Source organism: Babylonia areolata, chromosome 3 (genome assembly GCF_041734735.1).
Source record: "Babylonia areolata isolate BAREFJ2019XMU chromosome 3, ASM4173473v1, whole genome shotgun sequence".
Lineage (NCBI taxonomy): Eukaryota > Metazoa > Mollusca > Gastropoda > Neogastropoda > Buccinidae > Babylonia > Babylonia areolata.
The window spans coordinates 45,765,480-45,786,143 of NC_134878.1; the positions used below are offsets into that span (position 1 = coordinate 45,765,480).

General features: G+C 42.2%; 1 protein-coding gene across 8 annotated transcripts in view; it reads left to right on the forward strand.

Moving 5' to 3' along the window:
- Window positions 1-20,369, forward strand: part of LOC143280018 (protein phosphatase EYA2-like) — a 320,010-nt gene extending 299,641 nt beyond the window's left edge. For all 8 annotated transcript variants that reach the window (XM_076584470.1, XM_076584473.1, XM_076584469.1 and 5 more), the window contains 7 exons: window positions 5,747-5,836; window positions 9,403-9,461; window positions 11,933-12,093; window positions 13,618-13,732; window positions 14,183-14,304; window positions 14,997-15,097; window positions 16,285-20,369. In XM_076584470.1, the coding sequence (XP_076440585.1) occupies window positions 5,747-5,836; window positions 9,403-9,461; window positions 11,933-12,093; window positions 13,618-13,732; window positions 14,183-14,304; window positions 14,997-15,097; window positions 16,285-16,365 (729 nt within the window). In that variant the 3' untranslated portion in view covers window positions 16,366-20,369. The remainder of the gene's footprint in view (window positions 1-5,746; window positions 5,837-9,402; window positions 9,462-11,932; window positions 12,094-13,617; window positions 13,733-14,182; window positions 14,305-14,996; window positions 15,098-16,284) is intronic.
- Window positions 20,370-20,664: the final 295 nt, after the last annotated feature.

Consider the following 20,664-nt stretch of genomic DNA (forward strand, 5'->3'; position numbering starts at 1 on the left):
TCTCTCTCAGCTGTGCTGGAAAGCGAGTATTGTTTGCGGGGAGAAAGAAACTGTTTGTGTGTGGGGTGGGGGAGAGAAGGAAGGAGGTATGGGTGGCTGGATGGGTGGGAGTGGCAAGGGAGGAGAAGACAGAGCAAAAGATGGAGTGGACATGGGTTATGCGAGCGGAGTTCCGTGTAAGAAGGTATTGCAAAACACACACACACACACACACACACACACACACACACACACACACACACGTGGAAGAACAAGAAGAAGAAGAAGGAAAAAAAAAAGGACTTGGGGTGTAAGATGAAAGTGAAGTTTTGTCGCATGGGCGCCCGATCATGGAGTTCGTACAGACGGAAGGGAACTTGCTAGATATCACATTCATCGTACTGTTCAGTCTCAGGCCATCGTTGGTTCCCTCATGGCAGGCTGTCCTGCTCACAACAAAAAACAACAACAAAAAAACACATCAGAATCTCTTCCAGGTTGTCGTCTCCGTCTCATGGCCGAAGAAGAGAATAATGTCTCAGTAACAGTTCAATTAAAGTATGATGTCTTTCTTGAAACTGTGCACTCTTGTTGCTTTTGGCAGAGGCCTGACAATTGAGACAAAACATTTTTTTTTTTTTGTATACTTTTCTTTGACTTTATCTCTTTTTCGGATTAAGACATAACATTTTTTACTTTTTGTTTCGTTTTTTGATGATGTTTTTTTGTTTGGTTGAGGGTTTTTTTTTGGGGGGGATGGGAGGGGGACTCGGGGGGAGGGGGGGATGGAGGGGTGGTAATGAATGTATGATTGTGTTGTGGCCCAGACTATGAAGTCTGGTGTTTGTTTTTTTGTTTGTTTGTTTGTTTTATTTATCGACGATTAAAAAAAAAAAATCCCACGAGGTTAGGTCGGGTCAGATTGAAAGCGGTTTGTTTTTCTCTCGTATAATGCATGTATTTGTCTGTGTGTGTGTGTGTGTGCATGCGTGTGTGTATGTGTAAGTGTGTGAACGTAATGCGTACGTACGTGTGTGTGTCTCAAGGACAATGAAGTTTGGGAAGAGAGAAAAGAGAGAAGGACAGAGAGTTACTCAGTGCGCGTGATGATAACTTGTTTTGTTAATTCTTTTCCCACTCGTGCGTGGAGGAAATGAAGGGAAGGATGGAGGGGGGTGGGGGAGGGAGTGGAGGGGTAGTTGGTTGGTTCTTTGGGGGGAAGAGTGTATATGGGTGGAGGTGAGGGGAGAAGTTGGTTCTTTCGGGGTGGGGGGTGGGGGGAGAGTATGTGTGTTTGATGGGTATAGTAGGGGTGTTGTTTCTTTGGAAGGAAGAGTATTAGACGGGCGCAATAGCCGAGTGGTTTAAGCGTTGGACTTTCAGTCTGAGGGTCCCGGGTTCGAATCACGGTTACGGCGCCTGGTAGGTAAAGGGTGGAGATTTTTTCCCATCTCCCAGGTCAACATATGTGCAGACCTGCTAGTGCTGAACCCCCTTCGTGTGTATACGCACGCAGAAGATCATATCCGCACTAAAACGGGGCGGCTGTGAAACGGGGTGTGGGAGGGGGGTGGTGGTGGCGGGGGGGGCGTTGGAGGGTTCCTTGGGAGGATGAGTGTATGTATGTTTTGGGGGACAGGGGAGGAGCTTGTTTTGTTCTGTTGGAGGGGGGGGGGGGGGGGGTCCTCATCCATCGCGAGAGGCATCACACGATCACTTCATCCCGCATCGCTCGCTGTATAAGTGATTAAAAAGAGAGAGTAAAAAGACTTTGGTCTGGCCGCGGGGATAGCAACATAAAAGATGGATTGATAGAGAGAGAGAGAGAAATTAGTAATGATGCGGTTGGGTGGTTGGATGAGTACTCGTGAAAGAGGGGTCTTTGAGTAAAATAAACGCAAGCTTTGAGGTTTTTTGTTGTTGTTGTTGTTTTTTTTGTTTTTTTTTACGTTTGTGTGAAATCGAACCGTTTTTGTTTGGGGTGGGGGGATGACGAAAATTTGCATTTCTTCTCTCTTTCTAAGGTATTATTTTTAGTTTTGAATTAATTGTTAAAAAAAAGAAAGAAAAAGGATAATAATGTAGTTAAAAACATGTATGTAAATAAAGGCCCGAGTGTGTGCGTGTCTTTGTTGTTGAGCGGAGAGATGTGGCCGAATGCGTGGTGCAGAAATCGCTGTCGACACAAAGGCGGCCATTGTTTGACAAAGGTGAAGAGGGGATGGCGTGGAGGGGGTGGGGGGAAGCAGCGAGAAGTGAAAGGGTTGTTGTTTGTTTGTTGTGATGGCGTGGTGGGTGTGAGGAAGGTGGGGGTGTGGTGTGGGTTGTGGGCGGTAGTGGGTGGGTAAAGGGCGAGTGGATTAGGGTGTGTGTGTGTGTGAGGGGGGTCGTTTGGTAAGAGGGGTTGTTGATGTAGGAGGTGTGATGATGACGATGATGATGATGATGATAGGGCCAGTAGTCGTGGCAGCAGGACCTCCTGCGTGGAGGAGCGGTGGGCACCCCCATCCCACCACTACCACCACCACCCTCTGCTCAGAGCCACCCCCCTCATCCCCCACCTACCTCCCCATGGACTGCCAGCCCCGCTCCACAATGAGGGTGGAGGAGGGAGGTGGGGGGGGGGGAGAGTTTGGGGGGAGGGGGTGGAGGGGGAGCGCGAGTAATTGAAAATGTAGAGGTTCCTAATCACTGTCAACTAAGGGCAAATTGGACTCGAGTCTCGCATTATTTCCCGCCTTTCCCTCGCAGCCTAATACAATTTCCTGCGGATTAATCTGCTAAAAACTGCGCGCCGGGCAAAGGCCCCAGGAGACCCGCCTTCACTTACGGGGTGCTGGGAAGGGGGGGGGGGGGGGGTGGGGGGGTGGGCTTGGCACCGGCGCTGGCTCCCAACTCTCTCCTCACCCCACCCACCCTCCCACCTCTGTGCTGTGTGTGTGTGTGTGTGTGAGAGAGAGAGAGAGAGAGAGAGAGAGAGAGATGGCTAAAAGGTGCAGTAACCGACGCCACGGCACTATTCTGTGTACACAGACGAATCTTTCCCGCTTTAGCATCCGTTGCTTTTTATTCCTAATCGTGATTTCGTTGGGGTCTCTCTCTCTCTCTCTCTCTCTCTCTGTGCGTGCGTGCGTGCGTGCGCGCGCGCGCGCGGGCGTGTGTGTGTGTGTGTGTGTGTGTAACTTGTACGTAGTTTTTTCTTATCGTTCTTTTTTTTTTTCTTTCTCTCTTTCATTTATTTATCTTCATTATTGATGATCGAGAAATATAGGAAACCAGTATAAAGAATGTTTTCTGTGACTGATCTCGTTCACCATCATCTCAAAGATATGTGGAAAGTGCCTGCAGGACGTCGACTAAAATTTTATTGTTCCCCTCTTCATCTGTGACCGGCGTGTTCGAAAAAAAAAGAAGCAAATACTCTTCATATTAAACGTAAGCACCTGAATTATCGTTAGTATACGCTTTCAGTTTCTAGAATGATGAATCGCCATGCTGATGCAATGAAGCAAGTGACTTGATGCGGATGTAGGACCAAGGCGACCTAGTGTACACGGAGTCCGGGAAAAGACTGAAATGAAGATGTGTTTAATATTTAACTGATACTCAGATCGGATGGCGCTGGTTGAAAGGCCATTCAGCTTGGCGCATTACTATTCCAGTAGCATCCACATGGACAGGATAGTATCCATACGGACAGGAACATAATAATGATAATAATAATAATAATAATGATAGTATTTATATAGCACCGAATCTTGTGCAGAGACAAATCTAAGTGCTTTCACACTAGCCATTCACACACATGCCTCTTAAGACTGAAGAAACTGAAGACAAGGAGGAGGTAGGGGAGGGAGGCTATCTTGTGAAGAGGTGGGTTTTAAAGCCAGACTTGAAAGAGCCGAGTGCGGAGACCTGACGAAGCGAAAGTGTAAGTTCATTCCAAATGAAAGGTCCAGAGACAGAGAAAGTACGGCGTCCAACGGTTGAGTGCTTGAATCTGGGTACACGCACAATGACACGCTGTGACGGTCACGAGCTATGAATGGAGGTGACATATGCTTTTACTGGGAGAGCGGGAGGTGGGGGGAGGGAGTTTTCAGGCTTTCTCCTCACGGGTGTGGAGTCGGGGGGGGGGGGGGGGGGGGGGGAGGGAGGAGGGTGGCGGTGTATGGGGGAGCAGGGAGGGATAGAGAGATAGGGGTCCGATAAGACCTGACAGGCCAAAAAAAGATGGAAAAGCGGAGCAGCATGGAGATCAGAACAGAATGCGGAACTGCTTGATAGGGAAACATCTGCTGTTATCATTATTTCGCTCTCTTATCCCGGGACTTCATTTTCTGTGGCTGGTGCAGGGAAAGGGGGTGGTTGTGGGGGTTGGGGGGTGGGGGGGGGGCGAGGAGAAGGAGAGTGGGTTTGGTTTGGAGGGAGGGAGGGGCAGTTGGAGACATGAGAGAAAGATAGGAGGGAGTAGGAACTGCGAGAGGTGGAAGTTACGACTGGGCTAAAACAGTCCTTCCTCGTGCAGTTTGCATAATGCTGGCGTGCGTTGTGGCGTTCACGTGGTGGTTTACGCGCATTACATTATGTAATTTAAAAAAAATGACAGCCACCCTGGCACCATTTCACTGCAATTGTTAAGGTCTCCCGATGGTACCACGAGGCGGTTACAGAGATTAAAGAAACACCCCCCTTTGGAGTTGTAAGAATACTATTAGCAACACAAACAACTGCTTCAGCATTGTGGATCAAAAGAAGCATTACACATTTTTGAAAACTCCGGGACATTTTCGATTGCGGAGTACATTTTATATGATAACTCTATATATTTCGGATTGAGGACTTCAAATAAAATGAAGCTGAGATACAGCGTTTCGGTTTGAAGACATCCCTGTTTTTTGTTTGTTTTGTTTTGTTTTTTTTAACAGTGTGTGTGTGTGTGTGTGTGTGCCGTCTTCAGACTGTGTCATCGTAAATGAATAAATAAATGAATAGATAAACAAACGAACAACCAGTCATTTTACTCTGCCTGTCTGCCCACATCTTCATTTATTCATTTCTTTTTTTAAATCCTGGTTAGTGTTCACCCACAATTGGATTCACATATACCAGGTGACATCAAAGTGTGGAGAGGGAGATTTCGGAAGGGAAGTCACTCAGAACTGATATCACTTCACCACAATTTGCGTCCATGTTCGTGTCGGGGAAGACGGCAATCGTCTTGTGCATTGGTACTTGTCATTGGGTCTAGCAAGCCGGTGTCTTGTAGTTGATGCTGCTTTTGTTGTTGTTGTTTTTTGCCCTGACACTGAGCACACACTTTGCCCTGAATGGTTTGGTCGGTGTTTCCACCAGGTGAAATTCATTGATGTGTAAATAACCGATGATCCACTGGTGACGATGCGATTTGTTCGTATGTGAGCATCTTGAACTATTCCACCTATTTTACCTGCAAGTATTGTGCATGTGTGAAACGTAATTACCATTAGTTGATGTTGTAACCCATTTTCAGTGGACTTTGACTTTTATTTTGTACGTTATTTTGCTCAGTTTTGATGAGGATTCAGCCACTGAACTAACGTGCCACCATCTTGCTTTTTTCTGTTTTGGTCCCACAACCATGAAAATGTAACCAATAGGTGCAATAATTTTATTGTGGGATGCTAAAATAGGACATTACCGGGTAGATTTTATCATTGTGTTTGCAACGTTGTAGTGTTTGTGCAGGCCAGTCAGTGAACTTGGACCTTATGTGTGTGTGTTGCAGGACCCACCGTCCTCTGTGTCTTTGGGGCTGCGGATGGAGGAGATGATCTTCAACCTGGCGGACACTCACCTCTTCTTCAACGATTTAGAGGTCAGTCGGTGTGTGTAGGTGTGCCAGTGTGTGTGTGTCTGTGTGTCTGTATGTGTGCGCACGCACTCTTGTGATTACGTTCTCTTGCTGCAGGGCCGGGTTCTTTTTGTGTGTTGTTTATCTGTAAGTGCTGTTTGTGTGATATAATCGATGGCAAGGGGAAACTCCAGATAGCATAGGAGAAGAAAGACGGAAGGAGGTGTGGGGGTGGAGATGCACGGGAAGTTGTGGGTTCACGTATCTGTATCTTCCATCTCTCCATTTCTGTGATCGGCACAAAGGTGGAGAAGATAGCTGCAGATTTGTTTTCCCCCCCCTCTCTCTCTCACTCTCTCTTTTTTTCTGAAGGCGCAGAACCTCGAGAGATTGCACCGTTTCCGTTCAGTCAGGGAGCGGAAAAGCGCGAGGTTTTTGAACAATCTGATGTGCTGCTTATCAGGTGCTGGCATGTCTTCAGTGCCGCCCCGAAATGTACTTGGGTTTACTCTTTAGCGGAGAGAGTATCCTTCACGTTTTTTGAAAGTGCTGTGATAAAGTTAATGACAGCTGATAGTATATGGGTTGAGTTTTGGAGGCCAGTCAAGTTCATCACTGGACACAAATCTTAAAACTTATCTCTTTAAAAAAAAAGTACTTGTCATAACTCAAATAGTGCTGTTGTCCCAGGCCCATGACAATGTGAGTGTGTGTGATGGGAGAGTAGAGAGAATGGGGGTGGGTAGATGGATGGGGGTGGTGTGGTTCGAAAGGGAGAATGACCCGATTTTTACCCCTTTTACCTTTTCTATCCAAACTTTTATTTTACAATGTTTACAAAATCTGTGGCATGCAAATTACAATTATGTTCCTTTTTACATGTATGTATTTTAAGTGAAAATTGCTGTCATCTCGGCCGTTTAATCATGTGTGTGTCTGTGCGTGTGTCTTAGTGTGAGTGTTGGAGTGCAACAGTTGTAGTATTGATAGTATGTTTCTTTTTGAGTTTTATGCATTGCGTTTTTATAACATTAATGATTCTGTTTTATGTTTCTACTACTTTTTATATGCTTTCTTGTTTCACTTTAAGTACTGGATTGTAAAGCGCTTAGAGCTTTCATATGCTTGTATTACAGCACTATATGAAAATAAAATATTATTATTATTATTATTATTACTATCACCACTGTAACAGCGTAGCGGTCAAGTGATAGCTGTTTGGGACATAGTGTTGGCACTTACCCCTTTGTGCGTCCAGACTACTCTTTGTATGTAGTGGGTTATTGATAATAAGTGTATGTAGCTGTGGGTGTTGTTTTTCCGGTGTGGTTGTGGTTCTCCATCCCGTCCCCGAATCACCCGAGACCGGTGGAACGCCCCCTCCCCTCTCGGCACTTTTGTCGTAATGATAACCGCTGGTCTGGCTTAAAAGATTATATCCCACGGTAGTTTAAAAAAAAGAAAAGAAAAAAAAAGTACCTCCGTTCACTCAAGGAAAGTGACAATTGTCAATACCTTCCGTTGACTGATGGACATTATAACGGGAGAAAGAATCAGCAGAAGAGTTCCTGCTCTCTCCTTACCATGGTAGCAGTGACGCGCTCTTGTACTAATCCGTGTCGACTGTGAAGTGTGTCTGTCAACGCATTGTGCGATCCGTCATGCCTGCTGTTGGGGAACTGGTACAGGATAAGATGGGGGAGAACAAGGGCTCGCTAACACATGCAGGCTAACCATCTCCATCACCACCACCACCCCTCCCCCGCGCAAATAAAAAGTGAAACTAATTTGTGTTGTCCGGGAGCATGCCTCGACGCCCTCGTTCTCATGGCAAGTCACGATCTCCGCATGCGGGATGCTTTGATTTCTTTTGTTGGTTTGTTTTTTGTTTTGTTTTTAGCCTGTCGATGATATAATTTAACATCCAGCATGCGTCTTTTGCTTTCTTGTTAGCATTGAAGTTACGGGCTTGATGTATCTATTTTGTTTCCCCAAGGACTTCTCCAGGCATATTTTGAAATTGCAGCTGCTGAGATTACATATATATGATTATATATAAACATCTTTGCGAGGGAGCGAAGCCAATGCCTCAGAGAAATAACTTTTTATCTATATCATTAGTAGTTGCTAGAATGCAAAACTAGTACACATTCTAAAGGGCAGTTTACCTGTAAACAATTTTGCTTTGTTTTTAAATACTCGTATGTGAAAGGGAGAAAAAGCGTGGAGACAGATTGTACTGCACACTGTGAGGGAGAAAAAGTGTGGAGACATATTGTACTGCACCACTGCAAGGAGGGAAAAGATTGGAGATAGATTGTACTGCACCACTGCAAGGGGGGTGGGGGAGGGGGAAGAGTGGAGACAGATTGTACTGCACACTGTGAGGGAGAAAAAGCGTGGAGAGAGGTTGTACTGCACACTGTGAGGGAGAAAAAGCGTGGAGAGAGAGTATACTGCACACAGCACGGGGAGAAAAAGCGTGGAGAGCGACGGCCAAGCACACAGCCGCAATGGGAGAGAGCGTCGGGTCCCGGCTGGTGGCAGCAAATAATGAACTGTGAGCGTGCCGTAACAAGGGCCACGACTGACGGACGTGGCAGTGAAGACAGGCGTTGTAGCAGGCAGGGCCTAGACTGGAGAACAAGCAAAGGAAGAGTGGTGGGGTTGTGGGGGTAGGGGTGTGTGTGACGAGACGGGGGACAGCAAGTAAAGGTGAGGGGATGGTGGGGGTCGGGTGGGGGGCAGTGTTTGATGTTTGCTGTGTCGCGCCAGGCAGGCGGGGTAGAGGCCTGACGCCTCATGCCGGGGACTTATTATCCACTGTGTGCAAATAGTGTCTCCGCCCGCCTGGCTTGCCCACACCCCTCTACCCTGCTCCCACCCCCACCCCCACCATCCCTAACCTCCTAATGAGATTTGCATCCCTTCTCTGGCCAGCTTTTGTCCTCTTTCCCCCCCTCTCCCTCATCACGCACACGTTTGTTTTAGGCTACTGGAGGGGGGGGGGAGGGAAGAGAGAGGGGGTGTAGCTAAGGGAAGGAGGTAAGGGAAGGGTTGAAGGGAGGGAGACGTGAAGGGGTTGGGGTGAAGGTGGTGGTTGCAGACAAACGAGTCAAGCAATGTTTACGTGACTCAACTGTCTTAGTGTACCCTGTGTAAACATTTTTGTCACCGGGGCTGTCCTCCTAACCCTTGGATCTATAAAACCTAGTTGAATGGGAGGAGAGGTGGAGGTGTAAGGATGGCACTGCCTTTACTGCTGTTCTGTATGAAATTTTGAAGCTATAACAGAAAATAAATGAACAAGGGTCACAAAACTTTTTTTAGTTAAGAAATCAGCACAAGACGAGGCTCGGACATGCTGACGTAGTTGGATCAGTAAGCGATATATTTTCCAGAGTCGGGTGTATGTTGTGCTTTATTTTGCAACTCTAAATATTTGTTTTCTGGTGCCCTTCGGCTGACAAACTGTTTGTTGTTTAAACAAATTATGAAGTACAAAATGTAGATCATGTGTAACACATTACAGCAACAACCTAACAACTTGCATGGTTTCTTATTAAACACGTGTTGATGTATGTTTTCAGGAGTGTGACCAGGTTCATATAGATGACGTGTCATCGGATGACAATGGGCAGGATTTAAGGTGAGTGAGTTTGTCATAGAAATTTTGTATCGTCCTTCTCTCTCTCACATTCGGTTTTTGCTTTCGCTTGTTTGTTGTCGTTAACTATCAGCTCAAACACAAAAGAGCTGTTATGTTCGTTCCCAAGGACTTGATCTGCAGGTGGGGGACCCCAGTAAAGAATGGAATGTCTGCAATCAAAGAAGCCATTAGCAGTCTCTTTATTTATAGATGTGATTTTGTGATGTGGGCACACGAAATGAATTCAGTCCTGATCACTGCACAGGTTGGTGTGATACATAACGAGAGAGGAAAACGTATGGACACAGAATGGAAGAGAGAGAGAGAGAGAGAGAGAGAGATGCAGAACGGGTGATACAGACTGGGTGGGCGTCTGTGGCAGAACTCTGAGGCAGCGGCAAATAGCCTCATTAGAGAGCGACAAGGTGATCTGTACAGACAAGCTGGGGGGCTGAATGGGGGGTACTGAGATAGGAGATGGGGCTTTTTTTGGCTTTTTTTTCCCTTCTTTTTTTACCCTTTCTTTCCTTTTCTGCCAGTTAATAACTATACTTCAGGTCTGTTTTTATACTCTTTTTTCCCCCATCCTTTTCTTTCCGTTTTTCTACTAAGAACTGTACTTCAGGGCTGGTTTTTCCCACCACTCTCTACTTTCTCTGTTTTACAGTAGGGTGTAAGTTTTTAGAAACCCTTCTTTATCAAGAATTCACTATTTCCAGTTCGCTCACAGTTTGTGTATTTTCCAATACCAGCTGACACAGCAATTTATGTTTTTATCAATTCCTCTGGTTCTAATTTTGATATGTTCTGCCTTGAAAATCCAGTTTTTGTTGTATATGTAGAATCTTAGAGCTGTAAGCAACAGAATGATCTGTTACCATTGATATATTGAATCTTTGGTGTTGGTATATGATCACCCAGAGTTGAAAAAACACACCCAAAACAGCCATTAAAAAGACCGTAAAATGGCTCATTCAAGAAGAAAACTGCAACACTTGGAATAGCTTCCTTACATGTCAAATAACTGCTGTTTTTGCATGCATGTATGTTATGTGTGTAGAAATACACTGGATATGTTTTATTTTAAAAATAATTCCAGCAAAATTGACAGGCATGTTCACACACTCCACGACGATAATCATCTTGTGAACAAAAATATGGGGAAAATCTAATATTATCAATTCTGAAGAGATGTTAAATTATATCTCAGAACTCTCGATAAACCCTTCAGCATGTTTCTCAGTTCTAATAATGGTGAAGGATGGAGAGAATTGGTGGTGAAAATTCCTCTTTTTCCTGCTTGCAAAAAAGGTTTTCCTTCAAACGTGTAGATTGCTATCTTAAAACCAAAGATAAGATCTTTGCTGGAAAAAAATTCAGTCATTGCCATTACCAGTCACACTGCTTGCAAGGTTTATGCATTTTCAGCAAAGACCATTATAAGCAAACGATCACTTCAAATTTTTGTTTCTGACCCCAGACAGAGAGGAAGGCCTGTTTTTTTGTTTCGTTTTTGTTTGTTTGTTTGTTTGTATTATGATTTTTATTTTAAATTATTTTTAGAAAATCTGGACAGAGGGCACATTTATAGACAAAAATGTTAAGGAGTATGATTAAATCAAATTTAGCAAGAAGTATGATCATTTGCAATATCAGCAACTATATTTGTTGATAATCTGTTTGTTTATTTCATGTTGATGTTTTATATACAAAACTAGGTTTGGGCTGCAAGGCATTAGGTTTTTAACTTTGTGTAGGTCCAAAAAAACAAAACAAAAACTTTGTGTTGATCAGGCAGATGCTCTTTTTTGAGCAGATACGGCATAACATGTACAGATCAGCCTACATGCATTGATGACACAGTCTCTTTGAAACTGAAGCTCAAAGAAAACCACACCAAAAATAACAAGAGAGGCAAGGCCTTCAAGACTCACTTGTGATAAATTACGTCCCCTAGCATTAATTACAGAGTAATTTCCCTTGTCTACTATCTGCACCAAAACGTTTGCAAAATAAATAAGAATTCCATGCTCAGCAAAAGAAGTTCCTGTTTGAACAAAAAATGATAATAATGGCTCCTCTTGTTGTTGTGTCAGAATAAGAGGTCAAAGTCCCAAGTTTAGAGAATACAAAAAATATTAATATAACAGTAAATGCAGTTTACATATAATTAGGCTTCTTTTTTTAATTTTTTGTGCCCATCCCAGAGGTGCAATATTGTTTTAAACAAGATGACTGGAAAGAACTGAATTTTTCCTATTTTTATGCCAAATTTGGTGTCAACTGACAAAGTATTTGCAGAGAAAATGTCAATGTTAAAAGGTTACCACAGACACACACACACACACACACACACACACACACAGACATCCGAACACCGGGTTAAAACATAGACTCACTTTGTTTACACAAGTGAGTCAAAAATGGCTTGCTGGATGAGAGGTAACCCCCTGAACGCTTTGCTGTTGCAGCAACTACAACTTCTCCACAGACGGGTTCCACGCGGCAGCCAACAACGCCAACCTGTGTCTGGCCACGGGGGTCAGGGGCGGTGTGGACTGGATGAGGAAGCTGGCCTTCAGGTATCGCCGCATGAAGGAGATGTACTCCAGCTACCGCAACAGTGTTGGAGGTTCGTGTCTCTGCAGGCAGTTGGTCCGAACATCTGTCTTTGTTTCGCAAAGTTGTGAAAACGGTGTTGTGTGTGTGTGTGTGTCGCTAGCTGTGCATAAGTTATTAGTTAAAGAGGTATTTTTATTTGGAACTTGCCACAATATATTTATCTTTTTTTCTTTTATTCTTTTAGACAGGCAGTACAAGCAAGACAGTCCTCTCCTTAGACAGATGTCTTTATAGCTCAAAATTTGAAACTGACTATGGATGATTTTCAACAAAACCAAAATATGAATAGAGGAATTTTAGTTGCAGCTGCACTTTTGTTGTTGTTGTTGTTGTTACTCACCAGTTGTTAGAAAGTGTATATGAATGTGGATGAGGACTGGGTATGTGTTTGTTGGAGGGTTGGGTCTGGGCATATGTGAGACTGCGAACTGGAGCATGTGTGTTATGTGTTGTGCAGGATTGAGCGAGTCAAGATGTGTGTGTGTGTGTGTGTGTTTGTGCACAGGTTTACTGAACTTGGCCCATTTTTATGATTTTATGTACATTTTAATTGCTTTCTATATCATTTTTCATTTTTATCCTGTTTTAATTTGTATACTTATTTATTTTAGTTTAATATTATGTATTCACATGTGATAGGCTCTTCAGGCCTGTCCAATATGTTTGGTCTGTGAGTAGGTCAGACATCTGACAGTTAAGCCACTTTATTGTTGATGGTCTTTATGAACTGCATGGCTGCCTTAGAGGGTTAATGGCAGTATGATAAAATGGTCTGAAGGATGATTGTTGAACTGTCATGATTTGGACAGCATAAAATGATGATGGAAACGGACAAGAGACGAATCGACCTTCTCCATAGAAACCTGTGTCCATTATACTCAAAGATACAGACTACAGAAATTTAAGAGAATGGAAGGGAAAGTATCAAGACTGGCCAAAATACATGCGCATGTATTTATCACTGTTGAGGAGGAAAGTGACAGAATGGTTAAGACGCTTGTCTGTGAGGGTGTGGGTTCGAATCCTGCTCTCGCTCTTTCTCCCAAGTTTGACTTGAAAATCAAACTGAGTGTCTAGTTGTTCATATGAGACTGTAAACCGAGGTCCCGTGTGCAGCACGTACTTGGCACATTGAAAAATAACCCATGGCAACGAGAGAGTTGTCCTCTGGCAAAATTATCTGGAAGAAACCCTTGGGATAGGCACACAAATATATATGCATGCACTCAAGTCCTGGTTAAGTGTGTTGGATTATCCTGCTGGTGCATGCACTTAAGTCCTATGCGTGTCGGATTATGCGGCTGGTCAGGCATCTGCCTAGCAGATGTATAGCGTAGATGGAATTGTCTGAACGCAGTGACGCCTCTGAGAAACTGAAACCATCGATACATTTTGTGTATTGACTGTTTAAGATATTATGATAACCACTCAGTAAATTGAATTGTAAAATGAACAATAAACAATGATTTGTGAAATGAAGTAGAGACCAATAGAATGGTAATGGTGGAATACATACTCTGGCACAATGTTACAGGTTTGCTGGGCCCACAGAAGCGAGACCAGTGGTTACAACTACGGCAGGAGATTGAGACCTTGACTGACCAGTGGCTGACTCTGGCCCTCAAATCTCTGTCCATCATCAGCTCAAGGTCAGTTCCTGACAGCTGCCTGTGTGGGGGCAGAGTGTGTGTGTGTGTGTGTGTGTGTGGATTGTTGCTGTCTGTGTGTGGGCTGAATGTATGTGTGTGGATTGTTGCTGCCTGTGTGGGGGCTGAGTGTGAGAGTGTGGATTGTTGCTGTCTGCCTCTGTGTGTGTGTGTGTGTGTGTGGATTGTTGGGGCTTGTGGATTGGTCAGAATGTACTGAATTTTGTGTGTGTGTTGAGTATTATATCTTGTGTAATGGGGATGGTGGGAGGAGGTGGGGGGATGAGTGTGTTGTGGGGAGGAGAGGATGTTTTTTGGCCTATTTGGTTGGGTATGTATCTTGAGTGCATCGGGGATTGTTTTGACAAATTGTGATATGCTGTTTGTTTTGTTGGCAGTTCTGGTTGAGTATCATTAGTATTATTGTTTACTTGTGCATTTTTGTGTTTTCAGAAGTAACTGTGTGAATGTGTTGGTGACGACAACACAGCTGGTGCCGGCACTGGCCAAAGTACTGTTGTATGGATTAGGGGGCGTCTTCAATATTGAGAACATCTACAGTGCCACCAAGATTGGTCAGTTTTTATTTATTTGTTGTTGGTTTTTTTTGTGTGTTTTTTTTATCCTTTCTCGTTTTTAAAATACAATATTTCTTTTTTCTTTTTTTTGAACTTGTAAACCGTGTAAGCAAGTTCTACATACAGGTAAAATTGATGACACTATGTAGTGTATTTTAATGCATGACAAGCAGTATAACAGAAAAAGCGGAAAAAAATAGAAGGATCTCCATAGATTTATAAATCGTACTGATGAAGATTGGTCAGTCTGACTCCTGTGTGTGTGTCTACATTATTTTTTTTATATTTTATATATATATTTTTTTTTTTTTTTTTTTTTTATATACTCTGTCTAACATTTCTGTGTGAATCCTCCACTATTGTTTCTTGAAGATAAAATAATACAGTGCCGATTTCCACAGATGTGCCAAAAAGACCACAAATAATAAAGGATGCTTTGGACATTTAATATTGGAAATCCAGACCCAAAATCAGTACTGATATGCTTTTCTATCCCATAATTCTAAATGTAAGATTAATCCTTGTCTCTTTGAGGGTTTTTTTGTGTTTTTTTTGTTGTTTTTTTCCCCTTGGAATTCTGCACGAGTTATATGCAGTCTGGCCATGTTTCCAGGCCTCTTGTGGTGTGATGGTGATATTTAACCAATTGCAGAAACATTACAGGTATTTGTGTGTGTGTGTGCGTGCAGGCAAGGAGAGCTGCTTTGAGCGGGTGGTGTCACGATTTGGACGCAAATGTACCTATGTTGTCGTCGGGGATGGTCGAGATGAGGAGTCAGCTGCTAAACAGGTACCTCAAACACAGATGTGTTTTATAAGGGGAGGGGGGTGGTGGGGAAGAAAGGCTTCAACTTTATATCTCTATTGTGTAGGGAGGGTACACTTACTTATTAAAAAAGGTTACATAGTTTCTAGTTTAGAACCTCAGTTGTGCAACACAGTTTCCAACCACTCTGTAAATGTTCTAGTTTATTGCTCACAGTGCTCTTTTTTTTCTATAGAACAGAAGTTATGACAGGCAATAATGATCGGCAAGTTATTGGTAATTTGAAGTTTGCTGTGAAAAAGTTGAAGTTATTTGAGATACTGTATACTTCTGTGAAGATACTTCTTTTGTGTGTGACTGGCATGAAACTGAAAAATTCTGAAATAACTTGTTATGGGTGTAAACAGAACAGAACATTTCAAACCGTATTTTACTCAGAACATGTCACAATACAATATGGTAATAGATGAACAGGACAAGAAAATCTTATACATAGTTCTGTCCCGATACATGTACATGCTTGCTTTGTGACAGATGTCGTCAAGGCTAGAAGTTTGAAAGTATCCATACTTTTTTTTTTTTTTCATAAGACTAAACCAGTTGTGAAGAAAGAAGTAACAAGGATAGGGCACAAGGACAGCAAGATAGTCTGACCAACTTTGGTTGACAAAGGCCTACTGTCCCATCTCAGTGAACATCAAATATGAAGAATGCACAACCATGTTATTTTGTGAATTGGCAAGTTAAAAAGTAGCATTATTTCAGGCACATATATATATATGCATACAGACGTAATATCACTTAATGTCAAAGACCTTTCGATTAAATGCATGCAGATATATACATAAAATGAAGTCTACATGCACACATATGTGATCAAGGGAATTGTCAAATCGCTGGCTTAAGAGTGATAAAATTTATGAACAGTTTCAAAGATGCTGACATTTATCTAAGACAAAAGGTGTTCTTGTGGGAGATTATTTTTATGCATGTTGTGATGATGGCAATGCAAGAGAAAATGCTTAGCTGTCTTGAGGAAAGATACAGCTATCGATATCTTCAACTGTAGATAAAAGATACCATCCCTTATATGTCTGTGATACAGATAAAAATTTAATTCACATACCAGGTCTCAGACAAGAGTGGATAATTTCTTTCCTTTATTTCCCAGTTGCTGGTGTGTTGACAGTGTATGTTGGTGGTTGTTTCAGATGAACTGGCCTTTCTGGCGGGTAGCCAATCACTCTGACCTTGCCGCTCTGCACCATGCCCTGGACCTGGGGTACTTGTAGTCCGGCCCCCCCTGCTGTGACCTCCGCGCTCTGCCTGCCCGGCCCTGCCAGTCTGCCAACTGACTTCTGCAGCTGGGCTCGGCTGGAACAAGCTGGATTTAGTGCCTGAAAAAGAAAAAAGAAAATCGATATGTTGCCTCTCTTTTTTTTTTTGGGTGGGGGGAGTCACTGGATTAACGCATTGCAGAGTTAGAAGAGATGGTGAAGCAATGGAACTAAGATGCTGTGACATGGACATTCGCCATGGATGGACCTGGTCCCTACGGTGTACTGCAGACCGTGCGTGTCGATGTTGACTTGTGTTAGAAAATGAAACGTGTGGTGTTAACTGATGGATGAAAAAGAAAAAAAAGGAAAGCTCTGATTGTGGTGAAGTTCTGAACAATATTGTTTCCCCGTTCAGCAGCAGGACTTGGAGAGAGAGACTGTGTGTTGCTCACCTAGCCGATCATTGTTGCCGTTGTTTTGAGAAGTACATAATGTCCATGCAAGTCAACGGCATCATGGGTACAGATAACATCCTGCACACAACACCGTGGTGGCAAAAACTGTACAGAGGGAACAAATGTCTATGATGAGGAATAATGAATTGATGCCAAGACTGGAAGGACAGTCGCTATTGGTTAAACTAAAAAAAAACAACAAAGTAGTCCTGGAGGAACATGCTCATGATGAACCTAGAGGCTGTGTGTCCATAAAGCCAATCCATTTCCAAAGTGATTGTGAGAGTTTTCTCAGATGGGGTGACTTTTTGGGTGTTTTTTTTTTTCCCCCCCTCACCTCCATGACCATTTTCCTCCCTCCTGTCGGCAGTGTGACAAATACATCTGTTGTGATCACTTTTTTTTTCTTTTTTTTTTTTTTTTTTTGCCACATTGATTGTGATCACTATTGTGTCAGACTTTTTTCTTTTAATTCCTGACAAGAACCAAAGATCAGTGAAGAAAAAGCATTGTTTCATAATCTGAATTGAGTGTATTCTTCGTAAGGGTGAATCAAGTTTTTAGTTATCACGGTCTGGTACTGTTCATCAGTGCTCTTGTATGAAAAAAAAAAATGCAGGTGACTGCATTATTATTCAAAAAAACAAAACAAAGGCTTTAAAATGTGCTGCTCTACAAATGGGGTGGACTGTTTTTGTTTTATAAACAGGAATCTAAGTGTTTTAGTACGTTGTAATGACAATCAGATTTTGATTGTGTCGTGCTCAGAGTGAAAGGGAAATGTGTTTTTTCTTTTTTCTTTTCTTTTTTTTTTTTTTAAATTATATATATATATCTATTCATCTAGAATTTTACTTGTGACTGAATTCATACATTTGCATCGTTTTCACTTTTATTATTTGCAACAAGGAAAGATCACAAATGAATCATGAAACCATTCTATAATTCATGTGGTATCAAATCAATCATGTCAAAGCAAATGGAGGGGTGCAGCCTCCCCCCAAAACCCGTGGCTCCATGCAGGGTCATGGTTGAAATTTGTTTGTTGTTTTTTGGTGAAGTTAGATCATGAAAACTTAATTGAAAAAAAAAGTGTCCAAACTATACCCTGAAAGTATTTAAAAAACTGAAGAAAAAAATATAATTGTATATTAGATTACCCCTGTAGGTTTGGAGGTGGATGTCCCTGTGCATGTCCTTCCCCACTGGACCACTGTTCCTCAACAATGCTGAGATGGGGAGGTGAACCTGGCAACAAATGCACAAACTACAAAACTAAACCACACTGACAACTTTTCCACAGTGACTTGACCTGCGTCAACTTAGCTGACACCAGAATGTATGTAGCTATCACTCGGCTTCTTGTTCACTGATTATGATTTAAAAAAAAAAAAAAAAAAAAAAAAAAAAATCTACAAGTTTCCAGTGTTGAGGAATAATTTAGGACAAGGGTTAAAAAAAAAAAAAAAATGGGGGAGGTGGGGGTGTCTGCATATGTTAATTACAAATTCCATAGTTTTTGACATGTGCTCGTTCAGTTTTGATGCAGTTGCTGTTTTTGTGAATGTCGTACTATGTAGCACTGTTGCATTATACAAACCACTTTCGAAGTCTCACCCGAGCTGATGCTCCAGATAATGTGTGATACTGTTGATACATAAACCGTGCTGAATGATTAAAGTCAGACATTTCAGTTCCATACAATAATGGAGAACCACAAAGACGATAATCTGACCTACTCCATTTATGGAAGCACACAAAACCTTTTGCAAAAGGAAGTAAAAATCACATTTTATATTACACTCGCATAAATTCTGCCTACTTGACAGATGTGACTCTCCAAGTCTTGGGGTATGGAGAAGCAAAAAGAAAGCAACTAATCAAGTGCTTTCAAACTGCTGTTTCAATGGGTTATATGGTGTGTGTAAATCACTGCAGCAAGTTTCTTTTGTTTGACTTCGGAGGGGGGAGGGGAGGGGGGGATTACAAATGTTGCCACACACAAATAATGATGTGTAGATTATTCAATTGGTAAGTGTGTTTTGTTGTTCATCACAGGTTCATTGTGTATATGTGAATGTTGTCTCAAATTCCGCCAGGTGGCAGACACTGTTCCAGTTTGTTACAGTCAGTGTGTTAGTGGTGCCAGACCTGCAGGTTTTGGGGGTGGGGCTTAAATCGGGAGGGCATGGGGGTAGTGTTACCACTTGAGCGTGTAGGACAATCATTAACGGCAGCACTTCCCCCATCTTTCATCATCTTGACAAACATCCCTTTCTGCAGTAGCCTCTCCTCTACCACTTCCCTCCTGCCTTCTTGTGTCTAGTGCTAACACCTGTTTTCCATTCCCTTGATTTCAGAATTGTTTAAAACGATGTGCACAGTTGATTAAATTATCTTTAAAGAATTTTAAAAGTTTTGATTTAGAAATCAACGGTAAATCCCAGAGATGATATCCCCCCCCTCCCCCTCATTAAAAATTGAAATTATCTTATTGTAATTTGAAAGGAAGAAATTTTCCAATTTAATCTTACTCCCAGAGTCCCTCAGGTTTGCCTAAGTTCATAGAGTAAATCATTTTGAGGGCAGTGTTTTTCTGTAGCTATTTTACCCACTTGTAAATTGATGGTGTTTGTTGATATTCTTGTTCAAGCTATATAATAATTGACATTTTAGGAATGGGTTTGGTTTATCTGTGCGTTAAGATGTCACTATAAAGATAAAATGGAAAAAAAAAACACCCTTAGCTTTTTTTCTTTTTTTTTTCCCCCCCAACATCCTTTCCATATGCGTAGTTCATTGTATAGACGGCATGACTGACAGCATTACGTACTTCAGTGTGATTGAAAAAAACAAAAAAAGATTGAACTTCATTTCCTTTGTTTATGAAAGTATGTTCCCTGATTGTAATGTATGTTTGGTAGTGTATGTATGTATTGTTGTGGATGATGCAGAAAATGGGTGAAAAGACAAACTTTTCTCCCTGATCATTTAAATCACTGGTGAAACCGTTGTTTGTAACCCCAACACCCCCCGCCCCCATCCCCCCATGCATTGGTGACCACTTCAAGAAAAACACAGTATCACTATTGTCCCATTGTAAACAGACTCCTTTGTAATAATGATCACCCTTTCATTGTGTGTATGGGGGTCGTGGGGTGGGATGGGTTGGGGGCAGTTTCATCGTTACTTCTACAATACTGATCATGAATCGATTTTGGTGTCCAACACAAACGGGGTTGGACAAGGTCAAAACCCTCTCCTGATGATCACCAAACACATGGCCCCGTGTTCTTGAGGACAAGATGGTGTGATTGGTGTTCCTGTCAGCCCACACAGCCTGTGGGGAAAGGGAAGCACGAATAACTATGTTGGGTGGTGTTTTTTTTTGTTTCTGTTTTTTTGTTTTGTTTTTTTCTATTTCTGATGTGACTTATTTTTGGTTCTATTCCAGCCTCTTATCATGACATTTTTTTTCCTTCTTCTCTCATCTAACATTGTCTTTTAATATGGGTGCCATTTCCAATAGATGAAGTATTGTACAAATAAAAAATATCAGGAACTTGGAATTTTGGTCGTGTTCTGTGAAACCATTTCTAAGCGATTTTTGTGCGTTTGAAATATTCTCAGTAATTCCATGCATCAGTTTTGTGCATATGTGTGTGAACAAATAAGCTGAAAAATTAGCAGTTGCAGGTTTTTGACAACATATGTGTGTAGTTAAAAACATGTACACTCACTCGTCCACGCTTGTTTCACTGTCTAATAATTAATGACTTCATTTTTTACAAAATCCGTTAATTTTCTTTAATCACACTCCTGTATATATATTTTTTTTAAATATTCGATTCCATGC